This window comes from Leishmania martiniquensis, chromosome 13, assembly GCF_017916325.1.
Source record: "Leishmania martiniquensis isolate LSCM1 chromosome 13, whole genome shotgun sequence".
Classification (NCBI taxonomy): Eukaryota; Euglenozoa; class Kinetoplastea; order Trypanosomatida; family Trypanosomatidae; genus Leishmania; species Leishmania martiniquensis.
This window is the reverse complement of record NC_090148.1, coordinates 312,544-332,291: the sequence shown is the minus strand read 5'-3', so window position 1 is coordinate 332,291 and position 19,748 is coordinate 312,544. Positions and strand designations below refer to the sequence as shown.

Genomic DNA, 19,748 nt, shown 5'->3' with positions numbered 1-19,748 from the left:
CAAAACTGATCACCCTCTGCCCCCCACCCCACACACGCGCGCGCGCGACCCTCTCTCTCCTGCCAGTCCAGTATACGACGATGTATATTGCCGGAAGTGTTCCTGCTACCTTTCGGTACTGTCTTCCTGAGTGTGTGCCGATGCTCTCATCCGCTGATGCGCTTCTTGGTTGTGCGTTCCGACCCCGCCCCACCCCCTCCTCTCCTCTCCTGCCAGGCTCGGCAATGCTGTCAAGATGATCGGTATCGTCTCTCCACACCTCCCTCTTCTACCCTCTCACCATCCACGCCTCAAAGCGATCGCGGCGCCTTCATCATCGCATCGGCGGCTTCGACGCTCCTGGTCTTCCTCTTCCTCAGACACCAGTGCCGCACAGCACCTGCGCCAACTCTCTCCCTCTCTACGCCATCCATGGACTACAACGTGTCCAACGCTGCAGTCGTTCTCGACTGCGGCTCCTTCCACTCCCGCGCCGGCTTTGGCGGTGAGAAGGGGCCGCGCCTTGACGTGCCGACGCTTGTCGGCTACCCACGCCACCGCGGCATCGCTATGGCGGCTGGGATGAACGAGCAAGAGGTGGGCGAGGAGGCGTTGCGGAAGCAGGGTATCTTCGATGTGCACCACCCCATCCGTGACGGCTTCATCAACGATTGGGGCGATGTAGAGAAGCTGTGGAGTCATCTCTTCTTCAACGAGCTGCGCGTGTCGCCGGAGACGCACTGCTTCCTGTTGACGCAGCCGGTCAACACCCCTGCCGCGCAGCGTGAGCGGACCCTCGAAATTATGATGGAGACCTTCCACGCACACGCTCTCTACCTCGGCACCTCGCAGGTGTTGAGTCTGTACAGCTACGGGCTCACGACGGGGCTCGTGGTGGACAGCGGCAAAGACGTCACATGCGCCGTCCCTGTTCATGAAGGCTATGCGCTGGCGCGGCACGTCACGCAGAGCCCGGTCGCCGGTGCCGCCCTCACCCGCTACCTAGGCGGACTGCTGCGCTCTCAGGGCTATGCGCTCGGCACGGCAACGGAGCAGGAGCTGCTGAACCGGGCCAAAGAGGACCTCTGCTACGTGCAGCCCAGCGCGTATGCGAACCGCGAGGCAGTCGGTGACATCTTCATGCACTCATCCGAGGCTTCAGCAGCGGCATCGCCGGCTACCGCGAGCTGCAGAAGCACACAGCCCAGCGCAGGGGCCAAGGGCAGCGCCACCAGCGTGAGTTTAGCCACCACCGCCACGACTGCGACAGCAAAGGGAGGCGCCATCAGCGTATCCTGCGCAGGGTGTCACTACGGTGGTGACAGGGATTCCTTGGTGCCTGCGGCGGGTGCCACCGAAGAATTCGTGCTCCCGGATGGGCAGCGCATTCCACTCACAGCAGAGCGCTACGAGACGGCCGAGGTGCTCTTCAACTACTCCCTGCTCGCCATGATGGACAGCAACGGCACGGATACGAGCACCTACGAGCCGCGCTGCAAAGTGCGTACCGACATGGGCGAGCTCTTCTGCCCCTCCTCTGAGAAGGGACTCAGCTGGCTTCCCTTCGCGGCCGTCAACAACTGTGAGGCGGCGTTGCGGCCGCAGCTCTACGCCAACATGGTGCTGGCCGGCGGCTCGACCTCCTTCCCAGGGCTCACGGCTCGTCTAGAAGCCGAGGTGCGGCAGCTTTACCGGGAAAGCCACCCTAGCGAGGCGGTGGTGCCGATCCACGTGCGCGACATGGTTTGCCGCGCCTACAGTGCTTGGCTGGGCGGGTCGATGCTCGCGCAGACGGCCGTCTTTCAGCATTTAGTCGTTTCCCGCAGAGAGTACGAGGAGGAAGGGGCTCGCGTTATCCACTACAAGTCGCTCTGAGCCGCTTATCATATAGAGAGAGGGAAAGGCATCCGCCTAGCAAGAGGCGAAAGCGCCGGACTCCTCCCTCGCTCCGCCTCAGCGGTTTTGCCGTGCTGCAACGAAGACACCGAACGGCTGCATGGCCTTAGGTGTACTGCGGGTATTGCTGCCCGCGGTTGTTGCTGGCGTTTATGGGAGGGGGTTGGGGGGAGGGTAGTTGTTGCATCGCATCTGTCATGCCCTCTGCCTGTGCGTGTGTGTCGATGTCTGCCTGAAGGATTTGAATTGATGTACAAGCGCACCCTTATTATGACAGGAAGGCGAGCGGTAGCGCTTCTGTTTGTTGCCGCTCTTATCTTACCCGTATCCCTGGCGAGCCAGGGTGAGGCACAGCTCCACGATGTAGTCTGCGGGGTTGCGCCCCATACCAAATTTTTTGTCGTCCCTTCCTTCGCTCTCCTGCTGCTGCTGCCATGTGTGTGTGTGTGTGTGTGTTTAGCGGCGGGGGGAGGGAGTGGTTGAGGGCAAAGTCTTATGCGTACACACACGCACACACACACACGCATGCGACGTGGTCCTCTGCAGGAGTGCGCGTGGTCTTGGAAGAGTCGCCGGGCGTTTCTTCTCGACTTCTTTTCCCCTTCATCCCCGCACACACCTGAGGGCCTTTCGCCGTCACTCACTCATCCACCCACTACCTCCCTCCCTCCTCCCCCCATCTATCTCCTCGTCTGCCTCCGCGCATGAGTCAGCCTAAGCATACATCGATCGAAGGAGAAGAGGCCGTGGGGCCAACCCGTGCAGACGGCATCCCGCAGCGCCCTCACAGCGGCTGAAGTGCGCCCCTCCGCCCCTCCCCTTACTGGAGTCGCTACGGCAGGCACGTGTACCGCCCAAACATACGAGCAGACATGTCTGTGAGGTCAGGGGAATTCAACAGTGACGCCGTCAAGCGCGAATGTCCGGCCGGCTTCACGAAGGTGACAGAGGGGACGACGGCGGTGCTGGTGCCCCCGCCGAAGCCAAGCGCCTTCTCGGCTGCGTCTGCTGCTGCTGCTGCTTCGAGCCCCAACGAGAGGGAGGTTGACGGCCAGCCGATGGACCAGGCGATTTTCTACAACCCAGCGCAGGTGGTGAACAGGGACTTGAGCGTCAGCGCCATCGAGCTGTTCTCGCGACTGCGGCTGACAGAGCCGCGGCGCCGCGGCGGCACGAAGGAGGGGATCACCATCCTCGAGGCCCTCAGCGCCACCGGGCTCCGGGCGATTCGCTATTACAAGGAGATTACAAACGTGCGCTACATCATCGCGAACGACATGGATACGGACGCGGTGGACTGCATCGTGCGCAACTGCGCCTACAATGGAGTTCCGGTCCAGTACCCGACCCTGACGGAGAACATGCCAGCCACCGCCATCGAGCTCTACCCGAGCGAGACGGAGGCGGATGAGGGTGAGTCGAAGACGGGTGCGTCGCCTAAAATCGTGGTGCGCGCCGGCGGTGCCATCGTGCCGAACCTGGACGACGCCAACGACCTCATGTTCCGGCTGGCCATGAACTGCAACGTGCACCCGGGCAAGCGTGTGTGCCTCGTGGACGCAGCTGCGGGAAACGCGGCAGCACCGTCGCTGCGTCCGCTGCTGCAGCAGGAGCTGATGGACGTCGTCGATCTGGACCCTTACGGCTCCGCGTCGCCCTTCCTCGATGGCGCCTTCCGCTGTATCAAGGAGGGTGGGCTGATGCTGGTGACGAGCACAGACAGCGCCATTCTGTGCGGCAACTTTGCCGACACCGCCCATGCCAAGTATAGCTCCATCCCCTACAAGGCGCCACACTGCCACGAGGCCGCGGTGCGCACGCTGCTCGCCTGTGTGGAGCGGGTAGCTAACAAGCACAAGAAGTTCACTGTGCCGCTGCTGTCACTCCACATCGACTTTTACGTGCGTTGCTTCTTCCGCGTGTACACGCAGCCAGCCGAGGTGAAGCTCAGCGCCTGCAAGCTTGGGTATCAGTTGCAATGCTCGAGTTGCTGCGCGTATTGGGTGCGGCCAATGGCGACAGTGCGGCAGCCCCGGCCATCGCGGCAGGAGCGCCGCCGACATGAGCGTGAGGCGAACAATCGGCAGAGGCGCACCCGCGCAGGGCAAGTCGACGGCCGCGAGGGGCAGGGAAGCGAAGACGAGACAGTAGAGAGCGCAGCGGTGGCGCCGCATGAGCACCACGGTCAGCGCCAGGGAGCTAAGCGCACGCGCGGCGACAGTGACAGCGACGGCGACGACGACGCTATCGTACTCGATGTCGACAGCGTTTGGAAGGAGGTGTACCCCGCCTCGCCAAGTCGGCAGACGAGCCCCAAGATCACACCACTTACGCTGCAGCAGATGCCGATCGCCACAGCGGCGAAGGCGTGCCCAGTGTGTGGCAGCAGCATCGCGCTCTCCGGACCCCTCTATGCCGCCCCCACGCAGAACCGTGAGTTCCTGGAGCAGCTGCTCGCGCTCCTTCAGGAACGCGCCAACGAGGGACGACTGAACGCGGAGGCACGGATCACGGGTCTTGTCCGCGTCGCCCTCGAAGAGCTGCCGGAGTGCCCTCTCTTCTACTTGCTGCCCGACGTCGCATCCTACGTGAGGGTGCGCTGCCCGCCCACGCCGTGCATCGTCGGTGCACTAGCGCGGCTGGGATACCGCTGCAGCCAAGTGCACTGCGCCGCCGCAGGGCTCAAGACGGACTGCCCGCCGGAGGTGCTGTTTCGGGTGATGCTGCAGTGGAAAGTGGTGCAAGACGCGCTGGACCGAGTCGGCGATGCACCGGCCGAGGAAGGGGCTGACAAGAGGCTGCAGAAGCCCCCGTCAGTTTCACCCGCGCCCCGGCCGCTGCTGGTAACGCCGCTGGCGGAGGCGGACTTCACGTACGAGAAGGCACATGACTTTCGCGGCCGTGTAATCGGTGTCGCCAAATTCGTGCCGAATGCGCCGGACTGGGGGCCACGCCGACGCCACCGAGGAGCGGCAGCGGTGCCCGACGCGAGAGGTGTTGACAGCGGCAGGGATGGCCGCAGTGGCGAGCCATAAGGGCGCCCGCTTTAGCTGGTTGGTGTGGTGGTCGTCGTCGTCCACAATACGAGCGCCACCCTCGCTAGGGCGTGATCTCTCGCACGACTGAAGTGGAGACGGGGGTGCGGAAGGGCGTTTGGCAGAAGGATGGGCAAGCTTTCTGAAGTGCGAGAGTGCCCACCGCGCCGGCCGCCTCTCTGGCGGATGCACGCTGGTCCTGTTGCGAACAGGCGCGGCAGCTATGTGCTGAAGCGCACGCGTTACGGTTGCCGGCGGGGAAAGTTAAACTGAAACTGATGAATAAACAGAACGGGAAATAAAAAGGCAGCGCCGTGACGTACAAAGACACACCCTGCGGCCACCCGCCTACTCGCGCATCACCCCTGGCACAGCGGCGCCGATCATCTACGCCGTCTCTTGCCCCTCTCTCCATGTACATGCGTATCAGGGGCGGAGAGAGGTGGTGGTAGTGGTGATGGTAAGGCATAGCGGGTCGGGGCAACGCCACAGCCGTCCCGCGCGTTCGCATTAGCGTGTTGCCCCGCACTTGTGCGAGGCAGAGAGACGGTGGCAAAGCCACGCTCTGCCGGGGAGGGGGAGGGGGGTGGGCATAGCCCTTTCCTTCGCGCGTGTTCCTCTCGCCCCGAGTGCTGCGGCGTGGCGTTTCCTTGCCCAGCGGAGCGAGCTAGGGGTGTGTCGGGGGCTCCGCTGCAGCTGCAGCGTTAACAAAACGGAAGCAGGGCGAGATGGGCGGTGTTCTCACGCAGCGGCGGCGGGGGCGCTTCGCCCCTCTTCTCGTCTAAGTCTCTCAGCATTCCTCACCGCTGCTCACCTCATTTGCTCCGCTCATCTTTCGACGGAACGCATACACACACACACACACGCGTGTGCATGCACATGCACGTCAACCTTTATCGCACACACATAGAGCGGCTCCTGGTCCAGCACTCCTGTCGGTGGGCAATGCTGCGTGTGTGTCGGTGCTGGCACACAATTTTTGACGCCTGCTACGTGCTGAACCTCGACAGGCGACCTGATCGCTGGGCACATGTGCAACAGCAGGTGAAGCGAGCGAGGCTGCACAGGTTTCTGAAGCCGGGCGTCGAGGTGGCGCGTGTCGGCGGTGTCGATGGCAACGAGCTCGATGTTTCGCGCTTGCACAGGGACGGAGTGATCACAGACCTGGGCTACCAGCGGTATCAACTCCCCACGGAGCAGAAGCTGTACGGTGTGGATCTGACGAAGGGTGCCATTGGCTGTGCACTTGCCCATCGTGCGGTCTGGCAGCGAGTGGTTTCGGAGCAGCGCAAATGCGCGCTCATCCTGGAGGACGATCTCGAGTTTCATCATCAGTTCGCCCGCCAGCTCAGCGAGCGCTGGTCACTGGTGCCGGCGGACTGGGGAGTAGTGCACATGGGCGGGCTCGATCTGCTGGCGAGTGGCAAGCCGCCACGGCCGTACGTTGCGGACGGCATTCGTCTAGCCTATCACGGGCACCGAGAGCTGACTGCGTACGTTGTGCACGCCGCCTCCGCGCAGCGCTGCCTTGAGTTGTCGCTGCCCATGACGTGGCAAGTAGACACACACATCAGTAGCTGCCTTGCCGACGACACTGCGGCGCAAGATCAATACATCGCTGACCCCAAGACGTATGTGCTGCACCCATCCTTAGTCATTCAGCTCATGTCGTTCACGACAGACGTGCAGAAAAAGCCGGCTGACAGCCCTGCCCTCGCAGACGCCGCGCGTCGCCTTCGCGAGTTCGTCGGCGGTGGCACGTCTGTTCGCTGAGTAGGTGGAGCGATGCTGCGTGGCATCGTCGCTGTGTTCGTGGCGAAACACGTTTGCGCTTCTGTGCTAGCCGGTGCCTGTGAGGAGGGAGGGAGGGAGGGGGGCTATAGCGCTCATGTCTCTGTGACGACAGCGTCCGTGGGGTGTTATCGCCGTGTCGTAGCCGTGTTTGTTTCGTGTGGAGCGATTAGAGGTGACAATGCCGCTGGCCATCTTTCACAGGGCGTCCCGTAGGCCACTGAGAGGGGCGGGGAAAAGAAGAGACAAAGCTGGAGATGCGGCTCGCGCTCTCTGCGCAAGAGTGAGGGGGGAGGAGGAGGAGTTGCATACGCGTATCTCATGAGCGAAGCGCCTGCGCGCAGGTGGCAAGTGATGGGGTCTGTGTCGGCCACCCGACCCCCCCCGTCTCTCTGTCCGCCAGTGCCGGGACAGCTTGCATGTAGTAAAAGTATGTAGTGTATGTAGGCTGGCACACAGGCACACACACCCACAAGTTCCTCTTCTTTCCTCCCCCTCTTCACTCCCCTTTCCATTGGATGTGAATCGGCCGGCATCTTTGATATGGCATCTGTCGTCGAGGGACGCTTAGCTTGTGAACGGCACGCACCTCTCCACGCTGCGGTCTCCTCCACCTGGGCTCATTCAGGCGCACACGCACAACACACACAGTGAGTGAGACACGCATCCCCACCAGTGCCCTTTAGCGGGCCACACACACACACACTCGCCCTTCTTGTCGGCCTCCCCTCTTGTATTCCCCCCCCGCTACATCGCACCGCACACCCTCACCCACGCTACTGTTTTCCTCTCTTGATCCGCGTGCGCGCCTTGCATCAATGCCGCAGCAACTGCCCGTGCTTCGACAACAGCAGCAGGCGTCGCTTTCGTCGTCGCCCAGATCATTAATGGCTTCCCCCAGCGCCGGCAAGAATACTGCCATCTCCTTCGGGGCAACGAGTCGCACAGATGTCTCCGCCTCGTCGATTGCGTCGGCACAACGCGCTCTCCTCCCTTTACGCGTGGGGCGTGCGGCCGGCATATCCTCCATGTATCCACAGCCGCACGGAAGTAACGGTGCCGCCGCCAGGCGACGCAGCAAGGCGGCTCCAACAAACTGGATGGCGGTGCCTATGGGCGCCGCCGCGACGGACAGCGCACCCACTCCACTTGGCGCATCGCCCACTCGCAGCCACACCGCTGCTGCAACGGTGGTGCCAACGCTGCACCTCGAGCACGTTGGATTTGGTCCCTCGCTGGAGAGAGAGCCGTACCTGCCTCAAGCGGAGGGTCCCTCTGCCGACAACGGCTCGTGCGCCGGGGCCGACATGGTCGCGCTGCAAGACGCCACCGCCGGCCTCTTCACGCGGCACCTCAGCCTCGACAGCCCACGTGATAAAACGGGGCGAAAGGGCCGCAGTTGCAACGGCGGCGCCGTCTTGCCGCGCAGCCTGAGCGACGAAGGCGACGCAACCTCTCCCACCGCCTCCTCGGCATTGATGGACATCACCCCTGCCGTGTCTGCCGCGCTTCTGGAGGCCGGCGTCGACGACCGCATCAACTCACTAGTGCTAGGGAAGCTTATCCAGCGAACTCGCCGGCCAGCGCGCTTCACAGCTGCCGCCGCTGGAAAGTGCGGCCTCAGCTGGAAAGGACAGCGCCAGGACGGGTCAGGAAAGTCCACTCTCCTTGAAGCTGCCGCCACTCGTCAGTGGTGGGGCTCTGGCACAAGGGCCGCCATGGTCGGCAGTACCACCACTGAGCTGCACTACCACGAACTCCCCGCGATCACGGCCGCCGCGGAAGTGTGCTATACTGCGGCTTCCGGCAGCGGCGGTACTGGTGGTCGTCCCACTTCGACGGCGCGGACACAGTCCAGCCCTCTTGCGCCCGCAGTTGCAGGGGCGAAGCAGCAGTCCGACCTCATCGCGGAGTACGCGGACTTCGATGCGGAGGAAACGGCAGGAAAGCCGCAATACGCTGCCGCCCCTGCGATGCCCTCCGCCGCGCACGCTCACATTGCCGCCGCAGTGAGCGCCAGTGACTGTGCGCTCGTGCGGCAGCTGGTGGAGTACTACTGCACGCGCGCCGAGGTCACCTCTTCCGCACGCCCGTCCACGCGTGCCGCCGTGGTGAAGGCCCCTACACGAGCAAACATACGGAGTCACACCACGTGCAGGGCCAATTCAAACAACCTCAGCCCCGGCGCGAGTGGTGGCGACGCGGGCGAAGGCGGCGTGGCGTCATCTGTGTTCCCGTTCGCGTCCGCGGAGCCTGCCTTCTCGCTACTCGATGCGGTGATGTGCGTGAGTCGCGAGTTTGTGGCGCAGCGTTCGGCGGCTGGGATGCATGGACAGGGCACCGAGGCGCTCAGCGAGCGGCGTAGGTGCCTGCTGGACCGCTTGACAAGCCTGGATCAGGTGCGCATCCCAGAGACCTGGTGGATCACGAGCCCAGCGTCCCTCGGCCGCCTCGCCCCTGCGACAGGAACCGGGTCCGGGACCGCCGCGTCCGCCGTCACAGCTGCGGAAAAGACATGGCCCATGTCTTCCTCAGCGGCGGCGGCGTTGGCGGGAGCAATCGCAAACAATCGCGCCAGCGCAACTCGCGTGAGCAGCGCGAGTCGCACGGTGCACAGCGGCGAGGCAACAGCGGTGCCACTGGTGGAGAGCTGGGCGAGCGAGCAGCCAGCCCGGTTCGACGGGACAGGGGGCACAGTTGTGAGGGATGCGATTCAAAGGGCCTCAGTGGTGCGGACAGAGCCCCTGCACATCACGGAGGCCCTCGATGCGGGCGTTGGAAGTCAGGCCATGTTCGGGGCCGGCACCTCCCACAACACGATCTTTCCTGCCCCACGTCCAGTAGAACGCTCACAGGTGTACATCCTGGCGGAGGTGCTGGACCGCATGCTGCGCGATCCGTCCCACCCGCGGTGGCTGGCGCTGCTTGCCGATCCGCAGGTGGCGCGCTACGTACTCGCCGACGGCGACGATGAAGAGGGCGATGATGTTCGACTAGGCGGCGGTGGTGGTGGTCACGGCACCCTTGACGCCGATCTCTGGGGCACGCCTGGGGAGCAGCGACTTTTGGCCTACACAGACGCGGCCACGCATGTGCTGGACATCCTCGACACCGGTCTTGCTGAGTTGGTTCGGCAAGTAGCAAGCCACTGTGTGGAACGCGGCGCCTTGCTCGACCTGCTCCGCCAGTCGGCCATGGACATCGCGAGCGCGAATGTGCACCTCCTCAGTCAGGTGAAGCAGCAGGCACGCGCCGACGCAGTGGTGACGCACACAGTGCGGAAAGAGAAGGCGCACCTTCAGCAAGAGCTGGAGGCGACGCGAAAGGCACTCATAGAGCTACAGGAATCCCACAAGGAGCTGTCCGACCGCGTCGAGCCGCTCCAGCGCAAGAGCGACCAACTCGATGAGCTCATGGCGCGTGTTGCTGCCAAGGCGCGCCGCTTCGAAACCTTTCGCCACGACGAGCATGCGACGCTGCTGCAGGTGCTGATGGAGTCCATGACAAGCTCTGCCGGTGCCGCGCTAGACAGCTTCTTCACGGAGGTGCACGACTTGCAGGTGCGCCACAGCGATCTTGAAGGGGCATCGACGCACTTGGATGGCATCACGGAGGCAGCGGCGGGAGCCAGTGGCGGTGGTAGCACAGCGGCGCTCACGGCTACCATCGCCGAGATTCCGTCCGTCGCCGTCGCGCGAAGCCAAGCACTCGAGCAGCGGCGGACCATGGAGGGGCTTTACACGGAGTCGCATCGGCTGCTAAGTGGATTACAGGAACTGGTGACGGCGACAAACACGCTCTGTGGGCGCCTCTATGACAACATGATCCTGAAGGACGTGTCGCCAGCCGCCAAGGTCGCCACGTCTCGCTGGGCCTCCGTCGCGCGGGCCGTTGGCGCCTTCGAACGGGACAAGCGCCACCGCCAGCGCGTGTACGAGGTGTTCATGGAGTACTGCACCAGGCACCGCCACAAGCGCAATGCCAATGCAGATCTTGCGGCCGCACAGAAAGGCTTCGTGGCGTTCGACGGCTCGGGCAACGGTGCTCGGCCTGGCCGCAGCTATGGTGAGGCGTTTCTCGTGAACGATGATGAGGCAATGGGGCTCCCTGGCGGCGGCGGCGGCGAAGATCCGCTGCTGGAGCATAGCGTGTCCTCTGCGATGCTCACCCTCACAGAGCAGACGAGTCCTGAGAGGCGGCCGCAATGGTGCCAAAAGGGCGGCGGTGATGTCGATATCGACCAGGCAGCCTCTGCCGCCGCTGGGGTGCGAGAGCAGATGCAGCAGGAGGTGGGCAAGACTGGGACCATCATCACCCACGCAGATCTAGAGGCGATGGGGGCGACAGATTGCACGGTGGACGAGGTGAACGCACTCTTTCGAAGGGACTTTGACGTGCACAAATATCTGCGCGGGTCGTGGCGACAGTTCATGCTGCAGCGCCAGCAACAGGAGCAGCAGGGCACCGTGGCAGTGATCGCTGCGCCGGGTGGCCGTGCCGATAAGCATACCACCGTGGGGAGCACGTACGTGTTGCGCCTGCCTGATGTGCTGCAGATGCTGAGCGACACCCGCTTGACGCTGGCGGAGGCGGTGCTGCGCATCAAGTCCATTGCACATAGCGCCGTGCTGCAAGCCAGTATGCAGCCGCCTCTCGAGCCTCCGTCGCACCCAGAGCAGCCCTGCCCACTGTGCAACCGCCGCGATACGTGTGAGCTGGAGCGGCATCGGCGGCGGGAGGCAATGTCCCGTATTGCCCGTGACTTGCAAGGAAAGATGGACGCCGTGGAGGCGAAGGCCCGCGCAGCGTTCACGGAGCGTGACAAAGCGTTAGGAGAGGTACGGCGGCTCAAGATGGAGCTGCAGCACTCAGCAACGGCAGCGCCTACTCGTGGTGGGTCGACTGCGGTTGGGGTGCCACTGCAGCCCCAACGACAGAGATCTGTATCCCGGCCATCCGTGACGGACTCCACCATCACGGTGCCGTTCGTCCATCACGTACCTTCGCACGGCCTCGGTAAAACGTCTGGCAGCTTCATGAGCAACAGCGCGACCACGGGCGAGACAGGACGTTTCGAGAACTCGGCGGAGTTGTCGACGAAAGTTCTCAGCACGAGTGACAAGTACGCGGGCTCCTCTCCCACCTTTTATGAGGTGCGCTCAGAGATGCTGCAGTCGCCGACGTCCAGTCACATCATTCCCCTCAGCAACGTGCTCGCCGGCAGTCGCTGCACCACCGCGAGCTACGAAGACTGCGACCGCGTCATCGACCTCTCCATCCCTGCGCGGCGCCGCTCCACCGCTGTCATGTCGGTCAAGTCGGTCCCATCTGCAGCCGAGGAGGACCTCTACACCGGCAGCGGTAGCACAAGCCTAAGCACTGAAGAAGATGCGCAGCAGCAGCAGCCGCCATAGTTCCCCTCAGACAGCGCGTTGGGTAGCACCAGTAACTCGGAGGCGCCCAACAAAATTACCCGCGAATGGCCGCAGCAGCGCCTCGGCGCTGTGGATGGACGGAGTTTGGGGTTATTCGGGAAGGAGAGGAAGGGTGCAGCGTCGGTGGCGGCACTTCTGTCTGTGTCGGTGTGTGTGTGTGTGTGTGTGTGCCATGCGCCGCCATCGCAGACAGTGGCATCCGTGATGTCGCTCACTGACAACAACACGCAGGCTCGTGTAGCAGCGACAGCGACGGCGCCAATCCTTCTCTTCTCCCATGTACTGGAGGGCTTCCAGAGGGGGGGGGGCGGGACGGCAAAAAAAAATTGGGAGGAGGTCGATGTACAAAGGACATGGCCGCATCGTGGAAACGGTCGTCGCGCAGGTCCGCGGCGGTGTATGTAAAAATCAGAAGGGGAGGGGAGAGGAGGAGAGGGGGGCTCTGCCAGTGAGACCGTGGGTGTGTCACCGCGAGCACGTGTTCCTTGATCCTCCGAGAACGGTATGGACGCTGTGCCCCCTCCCTCCTCCTCCCCCACCCATGCCCGCTTGACCGCACACACACAGAAAGAGAAAGATGCGTATGCTCCGCGGAGTCCACCGCCCGTCTGCCTCGCATCCGGGCCAGCTCTCCAAGCGCTGCGCCCATCAAAGAGGAGCTGCTCAAGTGGGCAGGTGTTTAAGGCGAGACGCAGTCACTGCTGCGCGCCCCACACCCGCGCGCTCTCCCCTCCTGGCGGCTACGCATCCATGCGCAGACCCATGTCCTGTGCGCGTGTAGGGTGTGTGTGTGCGTGTGTGCTGCCGCGCTCCTCCGTCAAGTCCCTCACGAGGCAGGGCAGGAAAAGAACGAAGAACGGATGGCGAGCAGAAGGTGGAGGCGCTGACAGCGAGAGAGAGACCTCGACAGACTGTCAGTGCGCGCATCCGCCGCCACGAGCACTGGTGTGGCGCCCTTTACCCCCTCCTCGCTACCACCAGCGCTTGCCCACCCATTGAGCACCTTCGCCATGCAGCCAGAAGCCCGTCTTGATGAGCTGTGCACAGCCCCATCCCTTTGCACGCCCTCTCTTCATCCGCCTTTCCCCGCGGCCTCGCCGCTCCACCACCGCCGCCGCCCCTGCAGCACACTCGCACTCGGCCCCGCTTCTTTCTCCTTTGATGGTGCACTGTCACCATCCACATTTCCACCGAAATATCAGCTCGTGCGCAGTCGATCCTTGGCAGCTGTGCTGCACACTCCGTGTGCTCGCTATTGCCTCCTCCCGCCCCCTCCCATCTTGTCTCCCTGTATCGTCTTCACCGCACATAGGTGCTCGTGAGCAATCTGTGCAGTCTGCGCCGTGTGTGTGTGTGTGTGTTGGGAGAGGGGGATAGAGACAGAGAGGGGGGAGGAAGGGAGAGGGAGGGACAGACAGAGAGGGAAAGGGACGGCACGGGCGTATGTGCGCACCTACGCAGAGTACCCAGAAAAAAAGCCTTCTTTTGTTCTTCCGTTGGCTGACGACATCCCGCATACGCCCCACGAAAAGCTTTTCGTGGGGCAGTGACAGCCTCCCTAACCCCCCCTCGCCCCCCCATAAGCGCTCAGCGAGGCGAGCGAAGATGTCCACATGCGAGGAAGATGAGTCGCTTGACGTCATGGGACGTAGTAGTGGTGTTGGGCACACCGGCGTGGCGAGCCTCGAAACCATAATGCAGTCCTTGAACAGGCGCTACGAGGTCTACCAGCGAAGGCGTACCGCCATGACACCATTCGACTCGCCTGGGGAACCCTCCATGTTCGTGCCACCCACCCCGCACTCCATTCTGGGCGACAGCACAATGGTCAGCGGCATTTCGGTGAATGGCGGCGGCAGCGTCAGTGGTGGCGGAGGTGCTGCCGCACCACACCCGCTCATGAAGTCGCACGAGTCGGCAAGAGAGTCTACCGTCGCCTCGCGCGCGCGGCCAGCCCCGTACTGGGAGGAACGCGAGCTGTACATCGTCGCCGAAGACCTCTGCTGCTGCCTCAACGGTGGCGTCAACTACCGGGGTCTGTGCGAGCAGTACCAGCGGGCACTGGAGGTGGTGCTGACGCTGGTGCGCGAAGATGTGCAGCTGTGCATGTCCGGCGATCTGGAGCTCGTGCCAGCCAGTATGGTGACGTCGTTTCTCGCAAAGATCAAGGGGCTCTTGAAGGAGTCTAAACGCATGCTCGACGAGGCTGGCGTGAACGTGCTGCCCCGGCTGGCAGCGATGATGGAGCGGATACCGAGCAACAGCAGCAGCGTCAGCGTTAGCAGCGGCGGCGCCAGCCATGCTTCCCTTCACACTGGTCACAACAGCCCTGCTGCTGCTTCGGCGAATCGTGGAGGAGCCACGCCGCCGTCTGGGTCCATGGCGCACACCGTAGGTCGGACTCCACACTCCTCCACGGCGTTCAACGGGCGACCCACAGGCGCAGCAGTGGGGTGCGCCACAAGCCACAGCGGCCACCTCCCCAGCCAGCACACGCAGCTTTACAGCTCCGTGTCATCGTGCAGGCAGCCAATGTCGGCCGGCATGCACGGTGACAGCAGCCGTGACGGCGGAGCAGACGGTGGCAACGCCGCGGCGGTCGGTCGACGACCGCCGCCGGCTCCGCCGAGCCGCGCGCATATAGGGTCTCCCGACCACGGGCACCTACTGCTGGGCCACTCTGGCAGTAGCAGCGGAAATGGGCTGCCACGGCAACCGCAGCCGCCAGTGGTGTCATCATCGTCCTCACACCTGCACTCCACAGCTTCTTGTCGCGCCATGCCACGCCTGTCGGCTGTTGTGGACCACGCCTTCGACGGCCGTGCTGGCGCAGGCGGGGAGGACGCGAGTGCAGCTGAGGCTCGCAGCTCGCATGAAGGTGGCGGCAGCATCTTGCGAAGCGGCAGCAGCTATCTAAACTCTGTGTCGTCTGGGACAGCCCCGACTCCTGCGACTAGCGGCAAGCCGTCCCCCATCGCCCCAGCCGGCCGTCTCCCTCAGCGTAAAGCACTGCTGCCGCCAGCGACGGCACCCGTGAAGTGTCGTGCAACGGCCGAGAGCACGTCGCCCGCTCCTGTCACGCCCCTGTCTGCTGGCGGTGCATCAGGCGAGCAGAGAAACACGCATGGGGTTGTATCGGACGGCGTTGTTAGCAGTGGCTCGATCGCGCAGGCAAAGGCTGATTTGGCGGCGGCAAAGACACTCGGCGACAACGCGAAGGACGTGGTTGCCGCCTCAGCGCCGGTGCGCGATCGCCTTCGGCACCTGGAGGTGATTTACGGAGAGCACTACTCAATGGACGGCATGGCCATGCTTACCGATGCCCTCGGTGTCGTCTTCACCCGTGAATACGATCAGGGTCATTCGAAGCCCCTCCAAGAGGCCTTCGCGGCCTTCCAACGAGATGTGAATAGCAAGGCTATGCCAGCTCTGCAGTCGCACGAGAGTCTGCAGCTCCGGATGACGGGCCGGGAGCCGCTGCGAAGCTCATACCTGGCGAGCTGTCTTGCTCACCGGGTGCGGCCGAACAACACCATTCTCGAGCATCTCAAGCACATTGACGAAGACCGCTCTCTGGAGACGATGCGGCTGGGAGGGTTGCGCCTCGGCGAGCGGGGTGTGGCAGCATTCGTGGAGAGCGTGGTGCCCCGACTGTACCGACTGCGTCAGCTGGACCTCAGCGATAATGATATAAACGATGGCGCTCTGGAGACGCTGCTTCGCTCTCTTCGCTGCCACCCCTCCCTCGAGCACCTCAACCTCTCCCGCAACCCGCTGACTGACGGCGCGCTGCCGTGGCTTTCTCGTATTATCCAAACGCTGCCGCGGCTGTCGGAGCTCCTGCTGCAGAGCTGCGCCATGGAACCGGCAACGCGGGGGATGGTGGAAGCAGAGGTGATGGCGCTGGGCACGTGCGCGATGTCAGCGACCGCGAAGCGAAACAGCTTGCAGTCGCTCTCTCGCGTCGGCGCTCTCACCATCTTGCCGACAAGAATCGCCGCAGCCTCAGCACCGCGGCCGGCATTTTCATACGGCCGGCCACGCCCCGCCTCACCTATGGGCGAGCGCCGAAGCGGCTCACCGAAGTCTGTGGTGCGTGCAGAGTCGGTGCCGTGCGGGCGCAGCCAAAAGATCGACGGGGATGGGAAAGAGCTCAAAGCAACGTTCCCGAGAGGGATGGGGGTGATCCTGCAGCCCATCTGGCCCGGCCCGACCGCACTCTCACCAGAATCGTTGTCGGCGCGCTCGCCGCCTGGCAGCGATGCTGAGGGTAGAGCCAGCAAGTGACGGATGAGAGACGTCCCTAACGACCAGAGGGGGGTGCGAGTGGGGTAGAGTGGGGGAGGAGGCCACCTGAGCGGATCTCCGCCATGCGAGGACGACCCCGACGCCGAAGATACGCAGATGCATCTTTTCTTCTCCCGCAATCATCCATTGCGGCGGCTGCGGCTGCCCACCACTTTCCCCAACTCCTTCGCCGTTGTCGTCGAGTGACTCGAATGCGGCGCGGCTCATCTTGTGCTTCGCTGGCGTCTGTGTGTGTGTGTGTGCGTGTACAGTCGCCTATGTACCTCGCACTTCCCTACTCGCCCTCTTCCCCTCCCTCCTCCCTTCCCACTCACCCCACCCCTTGCTACTCCGTAGCGGCGGGGGGTCGCTGAGATGTACACCTCCCTTCCCCATCCCCTGATGCAGCACGTACATATATATACATGTGTGTGTGTGAATGTGTGTGTCCGTGCGGATGATCAAGCATGTGTCGCCTCCATGCCGCCCTCCTGCACTTCATAGAGTCGCCTCTGCACGGAAGCAAAGCCACATCGGCAACGGCAGAGCGGGGCGGCGGGGAAAGAATCTGCGAAGCAGACGGCTACCTGTGTTGGTGCCCCTCAGCGCCTCCGCTTATGATGGCATCGCCCCCGCTCCTCTCGGAAGTGTAAACGCGCGTGTGTTTCGATCGCGTGAAGGTGCGCAGGCGACTGGGCAACCACAACGAGCGGGTGGGCAGAAGAGGTGTCTGCAGTGTTCGTCGATGCTGCCGCGACTCACCCTGCCCCCCCCTTCAGCTCCCTCAGCTCCGCTCCTACGCCGCCCAGCTTTCCATTGCTCCTCCTGCACTCGCCCACTCGTCTCCTCCTTCTGCCCTCTGCAACCCACACACACACACACATACATCGCAAAACTCTGCTGCACGCGCTGCCTCCGTGCTGGTGGACGGTGACCATTGCCCCCACACACACACACAAACACACACTTTTTTTTCGATGGATGGGCGAGCCATGGCGCCGGCTGCAGGCACGTGCAGCCTGTTTCTTCTGGTGTCGCCGCTGTGGCGGCGTCGAGTGACACACACACACACAGAAAAAGAGAGAGAAGAGAAAGACATCCGTCGTCGGCATATGCCACGCAGCCGCGCCAGCAGCGGCCACGGCGGCAATGGCGGTGATCGCGGCCGTTACGCCGCCGTAGTGGAAAAGGGCGACAATGCGTGGAAGCGCGAGTGGAGCAGCTTCATGTCTGGCTTGAACCTCAAACGGCTCCGTGATGGCACGAGTGGGGTGGCGCTGAAGGCCTCCGCCGACATCGAGCGCCAACTGGGGGCGATGGATGCGGCACTAGCGTCCTCGCCGGTTGCTGGTGTTCATGAGAGCGGGGGCGACGTGGAAGTGAACGAGGATGGCATCCCGTTGGGAGCCATTGCCAGTCGGCCCAGCTTCTCGTACCTCTTCGCCTCCCCGGCGGATCGCCGCGCCGAGCGCGAAGCGCGAGACCGGGCCGCACAGGAGTGCCATCAAGCCCTCCAGCGCGAGCTAACGGCAAAGAAGGACCCCTTGAGAGTCATGAGCAAGCATCAGCGCGCCCTGCTCGGCGCCGAGCAGCGTGGGCTGCAGCTCGACGGCATGACACGGAAGGAGCGGCGCGAATTTCTCCACCTCACCGTGACGGAGGCGCAGAGGAAGGCAGCGGAGCAGTCGCGCGAGTTCAAGCTACACGACCTGATGGATGACAAGCTCGCTTGGTATCAGCAAGGGCCGCACCCGATCGACCTCATCGCCGAGAAGCTGGTGCGGCGTAAGGCGGAGAAGAAGGCAAAGCAACTGGGGCTCAAGTACAACTACCTGGCCCCGCACCCGTCCTGGCTCGCGAAGCGTGCGCAGCGCCGTCGCGAGAGCTTGCTCGTCGGTCTTGGCAAGCGTCTCGTCTTCTCAGAGAAGATGGCGGGCGAAGGCAATGACGCCGATACAGCTGTGTCGGCGAGCGAGGTTATGGTGACAGACCCGCTGCACCATCTAACGGTGCCGCTGCGGCAAATGGGGCTCCTGCTGGGGCACCACAGCTCTGCAGCGTCCACTGCCGTTGCCACAGCCGATGCGGCTGTGGATGGGGATGCTGATGCCATGGTGGAGGCGGCAGCCGGTAGCAGCACCTATGATGGCATGGGAGGCGCGACGGGGGCGGACGAGGAAGAAGCGCAGCACTTGAGCGGTGAAGCCGGCCGCAGGCACGGAGGTGACGCCGCAGGGGCCCGGAAGCCGTCTGCGTCGACTCCGTCTTCTGCTGCCAGCACTAGACGATCTGGCAGCTCCCGTCCACCGAAGCACGCCCTCGGCGAGACAGGTGACGGCGTTGTCGATGGCGCCGCGACACACGCTGGACTGCCAGACGACATGGTCCTGCGAAACCCGTCGCGCATGTCAACATCTGTTGTGCGCAGCGTGGTGCGAGACCGCACAACGGCATTGGCGATGCAGCAACTCAACCGCACGACGAACTACTTAAGTTCGCAGTTAGTCAGAGGGCCCAGTCTTCGCCCGGAGGATGCACTACTGGAGAGCGGTCTTCCCGCTCAAGGGCTCAGCGTACTCCCGGCGGCGACCGCAGTGGCGCGGACCTCCTCGCTGAAACGAAGCGCCACTGCATTAAGGCGGCCCTCGCCTTCGAAGGAGGGTAGAGCTGCCGGCAGCGACCGTAAGCGCGTTCGCGCGGCAGAGGGTGATGACGAGGACGGCGAACACCGTCGCGTCGCCGCCGCCGCCGCGGCGATGGTGCCGAGTGCGCGAAAGCTGAAGCGTGCCACACACCCCTCCTCCACCCTCCCTGTCAATTCGGTCAAGGTAGCCGCCGCGGCAGCTCATCGAAAATCTTTGAAGCTCAACTAAGCGCAGGTGGGTGGGGAGGGAGCTCGTGTGCAAGGCTGAGCGGCGGCGCGCGATCAGCAGATACGATCGGGGTAATGGCACGTGGGTTGCAGCCACCCAAAACGTCGCCGTCTCTTGTCTCTTCCCCAGCCCACCGCAGACTCGCGCTGCGTAGAGGCTTCTGCGCGCTCCATCCAGCACTCGCTAACAATTTTTTATTGCTGTGCCGTTTCCTCCCGTTTTCTCGGGTAATTACACTGCATGTCGCAACACACTCCCCCTCCCTCCCACCCAATCCTTTCTGCGCGACGTCTACGCAGGCGGATGGCCATAGGCGCGCAGGAGCGTCTAGTGCAACAGGCATGCTGGCGGGCGCAACATGAAACGGGATCTAGCAAGCGCCTTTCGCCTCTCCTCACCTGCTCTACGCGGTCCCCACCTGCCATGCCCCACTCATGCGCGGACTCTCTCCC

General features: G+C 63.5%; 6 protein-coding genes across 6 annotated transcripts; all 6 read left to right on the top strand.

The window, feature by feature from the left end:
- Positions 1-411: 411 nt before the first annotated feature.
- Positions 412-1,854, top strand: LSCM1_05909 (uncharacterized protein; the record flags this gene model as incomplete). The annotated part of the gene is made up of 1 exon (XM_067323344.1): positions 412-1,854. The coding sequence occupies one exon, from the start codon at positions 412-414 to the stop codon at positions 1,852-1,854; it is 1,443 nt and encodes a 480-aa protein (XP_067180295.1).
- An 893-nt stretch (positions 1,855-2,747) lies between these two features.
- Positions 2,748-4,910, top strand: LSCM1_05908 (uncharacterized protein; the record flags this gene model as incomplete). The annotated part of the gene is made up of 1 exon (XM_067323343.1): positions 2,748-4,910. The coding sequence occupies one exon, from the start codon at positions 2,748-2,750 to the stop codon at positions 4,908-4,910; it is 2,163 nt and encodes a 720-aa protein (XP_067180294.1).
- Positions 4,911-5,855: 945 nt separating this feature from the next.
- LSCM1_05907 (uncharacterized protein) lies at positions 5,856-6,683 on the top strand (the record flags this gene model as incomplete). Its single annotated transcript, XM_067323342.1, has 1 exon — positions 5,856-6,683. The coding sequence occupies one exon, from the start codon at positions 5,856-5,858 to the stop codon at positions 6,681-6,683; it is 828 nt and encodes a 275-aa protein (XP_067180293.1).
- An 836-nt stretch (positions 6,684-7,519) lies between these two features.
- On the top strand, positions 7,520-12,115 carry LSCM1_05906 (uncharacterized protein; the record flags this gene model as incomplete). The annotated part of the gene is made up of 1 exon (XM_067323341.1): positions 7,520-12,115. The coding sequence occupies one exon, from the start codon at positions 7,520-7,522 to the stop codon at positions 12,113-12,115; it is 4,596 nt and encodes a 1,531-aa protein (XP_067180292.1).
- Positions 12,116-13,741: 1,626 nt separating this feature from the next.
- Positions 13,742-16,423, top strand: LSCM1_05905 (uncharacterized protein; the record flags this gene model as incomplete). Its single annotated transcript, XM_067323340.1, has 1 exon — positions 13,742-16,423. One exon carries the CDS (start codon positions 13,742-13,744, stop codon positions 16,421-16,423), a length of 2,682 nt encoding a protein of 893 aa, XP_067180291.1.
- Positions 16,424-17,535: 1,112 nt separating this feature from the next.
- On the top strand, positions 17,536-19,296 carry LSCM1_05904 (uncharacterized protein; the record flags this gene model as incomplete). Its single annotated transcript, XM_067323339.1, has 1 exon — positions 17,536-19,296. The coding sequence occupies one exon, from the start codon at positions 17,536-17,538 to the stop codon at positions 19,294-19,296; it is 1,761 nt and encodes a 586-aa protein (XP_067180290.1).
- Between the last annotated feature and the right edge of the window lie 452 nt (positions 19,297-19,748).